The sequence below is a fragment of the Zalophus californianus genome, chromosome 2 (genome assembly GCF_009762305.2).
Source record: "Zalophus californianus isolate mZalCal1 chromosome 2, mZalCal1.pri.v2, whole genome shotgun sequence".
NCBI classification, from domain to species: domain Eukaryota; kingdom Metazoa; phylum Chordata; class Mammalia; order Carnivora; family Otariidae; genus Zalophus; species Zalophus californianus.
Genome location: NC_045596.1, coordinates 162290340 through 162302367, shown reverse-complemented (window position 1 = coordinate 162302367; position 12028 = coordinate 162290340). Strand labels below are relative to the sequence as shown.

At 39.8% G+C, this 12028-nt stretch overlaps 1 protein-coding gene across 8 annotated transcripts in view; it reads left to right on the top strand.

Moving 5' to 3' along the window:
• PSD3 (pleckstrin and Sec7 domain containing 3) overlaps positions 1-12028 on the top strand; it is a 706647-nt gene that overhangs the window by 659424 nt on the left and 35195 nt on the right. For all 8 annotated transcript variants that reach the window (XM_027597421.2, XM_027597423.2, XM_027597424.2 and 5 more), the window contains one exon: positions 1446-1589. In XM_027597421.2, the coding sequence (XP_027453222.1) occupies positions 1446-1589 (144 nt within the window). The remainder of the gene's footprint in view (positions 1-1445; positions 1590-12028) is intronic.

Genomic DNA, 12028 nt, shown 5'->3' with positions numbered 1-12028 from the left:
AGGGTTTAAATTCTTCATCATCTGGCAACTATGTATGCTGATCTTGGATTTAGATAGTAATTTTAATTTATAAAAATGCCATATGGAAAAAATTCAGCTGGGAATTGTGATGATGATGTGTTGTACATGTTAATTTTTTACCTTTAACTCTGCTTGTGATCATCTAGAATGACATGAATTTAGGAAGCAGAAGGGGAAAACTCATCTTGTTTGTTTGTTTTTTAATGCCATGCCTTTTATGAGGAGTACAAATTGATATGTCCTAAAATAAGAACTTAATAAAGGAGGGAAATCCCTTTTGTCCGCTATTTTAAAAAAAATAAATAATGTTGTTATTATACAAGATATATTTATCACCTAGTTTAATCAGTTCCTCTTCATTTACTTTCATCCATTTATATCTTATTGTACATGTAAAATTTATATTCAACAAGAATTTGGATAATATATATATATATGAAAGTAGAATAGTAAAACAGCAGTCATACAATTAGAGGAATGCAAGAAAATTTCAGTCTCTTTGTTTCATTTTTAAAATGTTGCCATAGGGTTTGATATTGTCCTTCATTATTGTAAGGCAATAAAAATGGTACCCCTATAATGGAAGTTCTTTGACATGGGATCAACCATGTTGCATTGGTGCATGGTGCCTATAGTAAGGCTGTTCAGGCAAGAATTGCTCTATAGGTACGTTTAATTGAATCACTACTTTGGGTCAATAAGATTTAGGAGGTCAGAACCTCTACTATTTTGGAGGGGAAAAGCATAGGTTGCTTCATTTTTTAGAATATTATCTGATAGGGATGCCTAGGTGGCTCACTTGGTTAAGCGTCCCACTCCGTGCTCCACGGGGAGCCTGCTTCTCCCTCTGCCTGCCACTTGCCCTGCTTGTGCTCGCTCTCTTGCTCTCTCTCTCTCTGATAAATAAATAAATAAATAATAAATAAATAAAATCTTTTAAAAATGTATATCATCTGATAGCTTACAGAGAATTATTTCTTGGTGGCATTGCTTGTCTCAAAAAAGAAAAAAAAAAACTAAGCAGAGAGGCTCTTCATTCATTGCAACAGACAGGGAAATTAGCAGCATTGCTGAGTGGACAGGAAATGGAAAAGCCAAATTTTGTGGGACTCTAAGGATAGGTACTTAACTGGTGCCATGCCTATTGAAGTATTTCTTAGGAAGCCTGGTCTCAACTCCATGACAGCTACACTTGATAAGGGGCTCTGAAAGTATTTGGTTTTGTAACAAGGGGCCTAGTTGTCGTTTTGCAAAGGTACATGTGAATACTAGCTTGAGAAAGTTGGTAAGATGTACAGCAGAGGCACATTGGACTGTTTTGATGAATTAAAGTCATTCATCATAAGGGATTTTAAAAAGTACTCTATGATTTTCTTATTGATTTATTTTCTGGATGCTCTAAATAGCTTAATAATTTCCTGCAGGAGGAACAGCTGAAATCTCATGAAAGCAAGCTGAAGCAGATTACCACTGAGCTCGCTGAGCACCGCTCTTATCCCCCAGACAAGAAAGTTAAAGCCAAGGAGATAGATGAATACAGACTGAAAGATCACTATCTGGAGTTTGAGGTATGTTGAACCTGAATGTAATAAATGCCTATACCTAAGTTATCTTACGATTTTTCCATGAGGCAACTTTTTTTCAGCTACCGTAACTATAGGAAGTGTACCTTGACCCTGACTCTAACTTGGGAGCTCCAGGCATGGTCTAGATCATGGTGGCCTCCCATGTTCAGGATTCTATATAAGCATCAAACATAAAAAAAGTAACTGTCAGTTTATGTGCTTAAAAGCAAATAGCCTGCCTGGTTGGGATAATGTATGCCTGCTGTGAGAAAAAACAACAGTAGATGGACATGCCAGAATGGGCAGCTGCTTTCCATATGTCTCTGTCTCTTCCAGCAGAGTTTGAGTCAAAAATAATAAAATAAAAATTAAAAAATACAGTAGAGGGAATGAGCTACAGGGTGACATGACATGAAACAGCTTCTTCCTGCATATTCTTGCTGTTGGGCAACACTGATGCCTTTATCCTCTCCCCACCTGTATCCTTCAGAAGGAGATTGATAAATAGATCAATTGTGGCACATCCGTCTCTGCGCTGTGTATAGCAAGTGTGGTTATTAAAAAGAATAGGGAGGATCTATAATCTCTGGAAAGGTAAAAAATGCAAAAGCAAGTTGAAAGAAAGCAGTATATATAGCAAATGTTAGCTTTGGCTACATTTCTCCCCAGTTAGACAGTGTTGTTATAGGAAAAAACTTTAGGGTTCAAAGTCAATGGCCAAGAAAGAATTCTTGAGACATCTTTGGTACAAAAAGGTGGTTTTATTAAAGCTCGGGGACAGGACTGGTGGGCAGAAAGAGCTGCACCAGGGTCATGAGGAGTGGCCCGTTACATACTTTCAGGGTGGGAGCGGGTTAGGGATAAGAATCTAAGGAATGTTGGCAGCAAGGTTTCCTGGACCTTGAGGGGGCTAGCTGTTGTTGGGAAAAGGTCATTTATTACCGTCTAATAAAACCTTAGTCATGAGACCCTTCAGAAGTATATCAGTGGGCCATATGCTTGGGGGATGATTGCCAACACGTATCTTGGTGGGTAGAGATGTTTCCAAAGGAATTTTTATATGTTTAAGTAGACTTATAAGGAACCTGGGGGATTGTTGCCCTTAAAATATTAACATTGAGGCAGTTGAGTCCCTAGAGGAATGTCACTCTGCCTGTTTCAAGGACTTGTCAGTGGGCTGTAGGTAGTAAGGAAATTTAATAATTTTTCTTCTGCCTTTGTTTCCCACATCAAGTGGCATTCGTCTCTTCAGCAGTTGCCTTGATTTTCCCCTACAACTACCCCCACAATTTATCTTATGAATAAAGTCCTAATCCTTAATTTAAGAGGATTTGGGTTCTTTGTTTCTGCCACACTGGTCTTTCCACAACAGCCTCCATGTATGTTAGTCACATTTCTGCCCACTATCTCTGAGCACACTTTATGCCTTTATGCCGTTGTTCATCTACTTTGTTCTGCCCCAAGTGCTCTTCCCCTCATCTTCATTTCTGAAAGTCCTCTTCATCTTTCAAGATGCAGCTCAAATCCCTCCTGATGTAGTTTTGGAATGTTGTTGGGGTCCGGAGCCAATGGCCAAGAAAGAATTCTTGAGATGTCTTTGGTGCAAAAAAGGTGATTTTATTCAAGCATGGGGACAGGAGCAGTGGGCAGAGTTGTGAGGAATGGCTGATTATATACTTGGAAGTTAGGGGAGGTAAGGAGAAAGTGAGGTAGCCAAAAGGACTTTCATATGCTAAAGAAGACTCTCAGGATGCTGGAGGTCTGGCTATTGTTATGTTAAGGTGGTTCTTCCTTCTAGTAAGGTATTAACATTAAGATAGTTGGGAGTTTTCTGGAGGAATGTTATACTCTGCCTGCTTCAGGTATTGCTCAATGGGATGCAAGTTATAAAGAAATTTAATTTTATTTCCAGTCCCTTTTGCCTTTGTTTCCCACATCACTGTGGAGGGGAGGGTGATGTTAGGGCTCCATGAAATTGAGTCTGTGGGTTTCTGAAAGTTAGGCTATTGATAAGACTGCTTTTTCCTTGTAAATCACTAAGACGTTTATAAACTGATAGGGACACATACCCTGTAGGGCTGTGATTTCTATTAGTTAACCATTTGATTTTTTCCCTTCCCTTAGTTTTAGGGCAGCCTGGAGTGCCTGAGGAATGTCACACAGATCCCATCTTGGGGGGAGGCTGGTTGCTGGGTGTTTGCTTGTGCTTTGTCGTCTGCTTGCCTTCTGCTCCCTCCTCACCTCCTATGAAAAGCCTCCTCTAAATCTATTAGCTGGGTTTAATCTGTTACAGTCTTTGCCACAGTTGGCATTGTATTAAAGTTTCTCGGTATGTCTTTGTATCTCTAGTAGCTTCCATTACACCTCCCCTTGCTCAAGATGGTAAGGCCTTGGGGTACAGAGACCTCAAGTTCATTTCTAATCTTTTCTTCATGTTTGCATATTGAATTGGACAGGAGCTCATGGAAGCTTAAAAAAAGTATCTTCCAGAGTTACAAAATTTCCATTGTAAGATGTGGCATTTGATCCCTGCAGGTCCAGGGACTGGTTTTCTTCATGGTTCGAGCAAGCCCTTGCTCTGGGGAGATGAAGAAAAACCACTATTTTAGTAAAGGTTAAAGTTTATTAGCAAAAACTGTGGAAGCCTTGATGCGATTTGAAGTGGGCTTCGGGAGCAAACGGTCAAGAAAGAATTCTTGAGGCGTTTTCCATGCCAAAAAAAAAAAAAGGTGGTTTTATTAAAACACAGGGACAGGACCCAGGGGCAGAAATAGCTGCACTGGGATTGTGACGAGTGATTGGTTAGGAGGGGTAGAGACAGAGGAAGTTTCCAAAAGGATTTTTGTATGTTAAAGAAGCCTTAAGGATCCCGGAGGCCTAGCTATTGTCAGGCTAAGGTTGTTTTTCCCTCTAGCAAAGCATTAAAATTAAGACAGTTGGGAGTTCCTTGGAGGAACTCATTCTCTGCCTATCTTAAGTCTTTTGTCAATGGGCTGCAAGTTATAAGGACGTTTAATTTTTTCTACATTTCTTGTGCCTTTTTCTCCACATCGGCCTCACCAGCAAAAGACTTGAAAAATATTTTTTAAAAAACAAACAAAAAACCTAAGCAGCTCATCTTTGTTTCCCTAGGCTTGTTCATTCTTGAGAAATGGGAGTATCTCAAAAAGCAATCATATTCTTAACACTTCTAGAGTGGCTTTCAGCTATAGGCCCTTTTATTTTCACACATGCTAATTAAATTTCCCAACACCTCAGTCCCGTTTCCAGTACTCAACAACTTACTTTGAGCCCTAGACTTTGAAGGCTAAGAGCCTGTTCCCAGGAGATGGGGGTGGCTGCAAGACCATGGTAAGGTTGTCACTGCAAAAAGCACTCCTTATTTTTTAACCTACTGTGGTACCCCTTTTCCAAAAATGTAACCTAACAAGAACAGCATTTTCATTTAATGACATGGAACTTAGACCAAGCTTTGTGGAGATAAGTCTTGCTTTCATCACATTGTCACCTCAAGGAACCTGAAGACTATTCCACAGCCCCTGACTCATTAAAATCCATACTCATATGCTAATATGTCAGGCATGACGGATTGTCTCTTAAGCTGCCTTAACCTGTGTCTACCAGGAATGTAGAACGGTATATGCTATCTAAACAGGTTTTTGTAAAAGTAATCCTTTTTAAAAAATGAATTATTATTTTTCATTAACTTGAAGTAGTATAACTTGTGGAGTCCACTTTGCTCTTCTTTCAGCCACCAGAATTTTTCGTGTGTGTGTGTGTCTGCACACGCACACACACTTATGGAGATCTTTTGTGTAGCGTTAAGTACTCTGCTTTATGACCAGCATTCCCTGAGTAGACTGCTTCGTTCCCTAATTGAATCTAATCTCATTCCCTGAATAGGGAGTGTGAGAGTGATTGATCATTTTTTATATTTTCACTGCTTTGTCCTCACTTCCTGGGGCATGCAAATGAGTGCTCAATACATATTTGTTGAATGAATGAATGGAATTTTGTTATCGTATATAAGAGATAACATCAAAGAAAGTAGTTCCCTGAGACAGCTTCGTAGGTCCCCTGAAAGCACATCTGATAGGCAGGTGTGAACAGACAGCACCTTCTATAGTTCAGTGTGAACCACAAATGGGCAGTGAGAGGAATGGGAGTTTCAATCCCATCTGCATCCTGTCACCAAGAAGAACCACAGTCAGAAAGGAGCTCTTTCACCTATTCCTGGAGAAAGGGCCTCCCTGTGGTTTCAGAACACAGAAAATTCTTATGATTTTTCACATCTTCATAAAGAAAAATGCGTTTATTTTGTTAGAATATTAAGCTTTTAGTAATTACACTGGGAGTTGTTCCTAAATTTATGCATTTCAGTTGTTTATATCCCAAGTTGCTTTCAATACAACAGTTCTTCATGGTGGGCTGAATTCACAACTCTTTCTGTGCCTGAGAAATATCCTCTAATCAACAACAGCCAAATTCTGGAAAGAGCCCACATTGTCCATTGACTAATGAATGGACAAAGAAGATGTGGTATATATGGTATGTATGGTGTGTGTGTGTGTGTATGGTATATATATATAGTGTATATATGAATATAGAGAGAGTATATATTTTATTTATACATATATATAAAATAGTGGAATAGTGGAATATTACTCAGCCATCAAAAAGAATGAAGTCTTGCCATTTGCAACAATGTGGTTGAAGCTAGAGTGTAGTATGCTAAGTGAAATTAGTCAGTCAGAGAAAGACAAATACCATATGATTTCACTCATATGTGGAATTAGACAAAACAGATGAACATGGGGGAAAAAAAGAGAAGCAAACCAGAAAACAGACTCTTAACTATAGAGAACAAACTAAGATTTGCTGGAGGGGAATGGGCAGGGGAGAGCTAAATGGGTGATGGGTATTAAGGAAGGCACTTGTGATAAGCACCAGGCATTATATCTAAGCATTGAATCACTAAATTCTACTCATGAAACTAATATTATACTATATGTTAACTAACTAGAATTTAAATGAAAACGTCAGAAAAAAACTGCCTGTTACTGCCTCCTAATTTTTCTAGAAGCCTTTGTCTTAGACTGCTACTAATAAATGCCAAAAAAAGAAAAGAAAGAAATATTCTCCAAACTCTGACTGACAGGAAGTCACTAGAAATTGTACTAAGTGAAGTAGGTTCAGGGTTTGTTTCATTGTTTTTGTTTTTTGTTTTAAAGTCTACAAAAAGTCTACAGTGAGCAAGGAGAGTGGAAGTTCCATTTATCTTACTAGCCTTAGCTTGTAAGAAATAGATTCTCATTTACTTAAAGCAACAAACTTCAATCAGAATTGGTTGTAATTGACTAAATCCATGCCTGTTTCTCTATTGACTGTTGGGGGGAAGGGCAGATGTTTTGTTTTTTATAGGATTGGTACCCCCAAACTATGGCTGTTAATTCTGTGGAAGAGTTCACTTGGAACCTAAACGTACTTTTGAAAGAGCTGTTAGACATCACAAGTCTCTTTTAAGAAACTCAGCATCATTTTCCAATTTTAAAAAATAAATATCAGAAATAGCCTCACTTCTTTATAAATTATTTCTACTTTATTCAGTTCCCATTTCCCTTAAAAATGTCTAAATTGATCTCCATGCTTCTGGTGCATTTGGAAATTTTTCAAGGTATAAGCAAGACGGATGATTTGTATCAAATATAAAAATTTACAAAACTCCAGCCAGTGAAAGCACAGTAGGCTGAGCTGTGGCAGAAAACTTCTGGGATGTTTAAGAAACAGCCCTGTTAAAAAGATTCCTTTGATAGCATGCTAGCCCCATAAATTTGGATTTGTTTCTTCAACTTTAAAGACAATAGCAAGTATAAAATGAAGATACTATTTACACCAAGATGTTTTTCATGTAACAATTAGAGTGTTTTCAGAGGAGGAGTTAAGATGGCAGAGGAATAGGGGACCCTATTTTTGTCTGGTCCCTGGAATTGCTAGACAGTTATCAAATCTTTCTGAACACCTGTGAAATCAACCTGAGATCTGAGAAAAGAATTGCTGCAATTCTTTATTGAGAAGAAAGAAATTCTATTCTATTGAATAGAAAAGCGACCACTCTTTGCAAGGTAGGAGGTGCAGACACATGAACCCAAGATGATAGAGATATCAGAAGATAAACCACAGGGGGTGGGAGCCTCGTTAACTGGGTACCGGAAAGTGTTATAAACAGTGGAGAGCAAAATCAGAACTAAAAGTTCTGCCTCAGATGTGCTGGGGGCAAAGTGGGGAGTAATCCCAGATGGGACAGTGTGGTCTCAGGATCCCCAAGGTCACAAAAAGAATTGGGGGGAGGGTGCCTAAGAGTGGCAGACTACCCAAGCGTCGGAGCAGGGAATCCAACAAGTCCAGGTGCTGGCTTTCTGCTCACTATTGCCATAAACCACAAACAACTGTATGGTCTGGTGACTGCTCTGCAGACTGGGGCCCAGCAAGAGGAAGAATTGTGGGGAGAGCCCCTCCATCCCCTGGGAGGAGTGGCATGAGAGCAGGCAGCAGGAGTCCATAAAGTTTGGGGACTTGAAATGGAGTCCTATGCCTGAGATAAAAACCCTTGCTCATAGGCTGGGTGAACACAGAGTTAGGACAGAAACCAGGGACACAAGAGTGATTGACTGCTTTTCTGTGAGGGCTGCTGACAAGTAGGGGGTGCAGACTTTCAGCTCTAGGGCTAGAGATCAGGGTGCTGTCATTTTCATCCCCCACATCAGTACAGAAAGCCTTCAGGCAGCAAATCAGCCACATAGAGCAATCCAGAGTCTCTCACACTGAGCCCGGCCCCCTGGCAAGGGTGGTGCAACTCTGCCTGAGGAAAGACACCCTGAGAATCAGCCCAATAGGCCAATCCCTAGAAGACCAGCAGAAACATCTTGTTAATACCAAGTTTACTGATCATAGAGGACTATAAAACTTCAGTTCTTGGAAAAGCAGTATTTAACATTTGTGGTTTTTTTCTTATTATTCTTTAGTCTTTCAGTTTTATATATTTTTTTCCTTTTCAGCTATTTTATTATATCAATTCCTTTTTTAAGTCTTTTTTAATTTTCATTCTTACATTTACGTTTTATATGTACATTTTTCATTTTTGGCTTCCTTTCATTGTATTCAATTTTATTTTTGTATATCTGTGTTTTTCTTTCTTTCCTATTTTGAGATCTAGTTTCTTCTAGCAACAGACCAAAATACACCCAGGATCGAGTTTATCGTTCTGTTCAACTTCTTTCATTTTACTCTCTTTGTATGTTTGTTTGTTTCTGTTCCCTTCTGATTTGTTTAGTGTATATTTTTCTGGTGTCACTATTGCTATTTTTGTATTTTCTTTCTCTTTCATCTGTTCTTTTCTGGACATAATGACAAGATGGAAAACTCACCCCAGAAGAGAGAATAAGAGACAGTACTCATTGCCAGGGATTTAACTGATAGGGATGTAAGTAAGATGTTGGAACAAGAATTCAAAACAAGGATTATAAAGGTACCAGCTGGGCTTGAAAAAAGCATAGAAGACAATAGATAATTCCTTACTGGAGAAATAAAAGAACTAAAATCTAATCAGGTTGAAATAAAAAATTCTCTTACTGAGCTGCAATAAAAAATGGAGGCTCTAACTGCTAGGATAAACAAGGAGAAGAGAGGGTCAGTGTTATAGAAGACAAAATGAAGGAGAATAAGGAAGCTGAGAAATAGACATAAACAACTACTAGATCACAAGGGAAGGATTCGAGAGATCAGTGATGCCATAAAACAAAACAATATTAGAATAATTGGGGCCCAGAAGAAGAGGAAAGAGAAGAGCAGAATGTTTATTTGAATAAATTATACCTGAGAACTTTCCTGATCTGGGAAAGGAAACAGGCATTCAAGTTCAGGAAGCACAGAGACACCACTCAAAGTCAATAAAAATAGGTCAAACCTCAATATATTATATTGAAGCTTGCAAATTTCAGAGATAAAGTCCTGAGAGCAGCTTGGGACAAGAGGTCCTTAACCTACAAGAGTAGAAACATAAGGCTGGCAGCAGACCTGTCCACAGAGAACTGACAGGCCAGAAAGGACTGGCATGATATATTCAAGGTGCTAAATGAGAAAAATATGCAGGCAAGAATACTTTAGAGATAAAGAGCTTTCAGGACAAACAGAAATTAAAAGAATTAGTGATCATTAAACTAGCCCTGTAAGAAATATTAAAGGAGATCCTTTGAATGAAGACAGAGCCCAAAAGTAACAAAGACCAGAAAAACAGAAACAATCTACAGAAAGTCATTTTACCCATAACAATGGCACTAAATTAATATTTCAGTAATTAGTCTGAATGTAAATGGACTAAATACTCCAAACAAAAGACACAGGGTATCAGATTTGATGAAAAAAGAGGACCCATCGATATGCTGTCTACAAGAGACTCATTTTAGATCCAAAGACACTTCCATATTGAAAGTGAGGGGATGGAGAACCATTTATCGTGCTAATGGACATTAAAAGAAAGCTGGGATAGCAATCCCTATATCAGACAAATTAGATTTTAAACCAAAGACTGTAATAAGAGATGAAAAAGGACATTATATCATAAAAGGGTCTATCCAACAAGATGATCTAACAGCTGTAAATATTTATGCCGCTAACTTGGGAGCAGCCAATTATATAAACCAATTAAAAACAAAATTAAAGAAACACATCAATAATAATACAGTAATATTAGGGGACTTCAACACCCCACTCACAGCAGTGGACAGATCATCTAAGCAGAAGCTCAACAAGAGCTTTGAATGACACACAGAACCAAATGGACTTCAAAGATCTATTCAGAGCATTTCCTCCTAAAGCAGCAGAATATACATTCTTCTTGAGTACACACGGAACATTCTCCACTGTAGATCACATACAGGGTCACAAATGAGGTCTCAACCTTTACCAAAAGATTGGGAATATTCCCTGCATATTTTCAGACCACAGTGCTTCAAAACTTGAACTCAATCACAAGAGAAAATTTGGAAGGAACACAAATACATGGAGGTTAAAAAGCATCTTACTGAAGAATGAAATTAAAGAAGAATTTTTAAAATTCATGGAAACACGACACTTCAAAACCTTTGGGATGTAACAAAGGTCATCCTAGGAGGGAAGTATATAGCAATAGAGGCCTTTCTCAAAAAACAAGAGAAGTCTCGAGGGGCGGAGCAAGATGGTGGAGGAGTAGGAGACCTGGATTTTGTCTGATTTCAGGAATTCAGCTGGATAGGGATCAAACCATTTTGAACACCTACAGACTCAACAGGAGATCAAAGAAAAGAATAGCAACAACTCTCTGAACAGAAAAGCGACCACTTTCTGGAAGGTAGGACATGCAGAGAAGTGAATCCGAGGCGATATTCAGGAGGATAGGCGGCAGGGGATGGGGGTCTCCGTCGGCCACTTCTGGCAAGTGATAGAGCTGCGGAGCACAAAATCGGAACTTTTAGAAGTTGGCTCTGCTGAGGGACGTTGCTCCAGTGGCTAAGCTGGGGGTGGAACCCTCGCGGAACAGTGTGGTCTCAGGACCCTCAGGGGTCACAGAAAGACCGGGAGTGCCTGAGGGCAGTAGAGCTCCCAGGTATCGGAGCGGGGAAGCCGGCTACAGAGACGGAGCCGAGGCGCGCGGGCTCTCAGCTCGGGGTTGCCATAAACTGTGATCCGCGGCACAGTCAGGCCACTGCTCCTCCAGCAGGGACCCAACAAGCGGCAGAGCCAGGGAGACTCCCCTTCCTCCCCCGGGAGGAGCGGTGCGGGAGCGCACCACAGGGATCTGCTGGGTTTGGAGATTCCACACAGGGTCATGTGCCAAAGATAGAAATGCTTGGTCACAGGCCGGGTGAGGACAGAGTACGGCCGGAGACCGGGGAGATGGGAGTGACTGACTGCTTTTCTCTGGGGGCGCACTGAGGAGCAGGGCCCCGAGTTCTCGGCTCCTCTGGGTCGGAGATTGGGAGGCCGCCATTTTCACTCTCGTCCTCCAAAGCTGTACGGAAAGCTTCCAGGGAACAAAAGCTCATGAGAGCAAACCCGAGCAGATTGCTTAGCCTGGACTGGCAAAGGCAGGACAATTCCGCCTCAGACAAAGATATTTGGGAATCACGGCAACAGACCCCTCCCCCAGATCAGCACGAACAGCCAGCCAAGACCGTTTACTGATCAATGAGAATGGCAGAACTCCAGCGCTAGAGGAATACTGCACATAGAATTCATGGCTTTTTTTTTTACCATGATTCATTAGCCTTTCAAAGTTAATTTTTCTTTAACTGGTTTTCTTTTTTTTTTTTTTTTTTGAATTTTTCTTTTTCCCTTTTTCAACCAACATCTTATCAATCCCTTTTTTTAAAAAATAAAAACATTTTTATTTTTCATTTTTAGAGTCA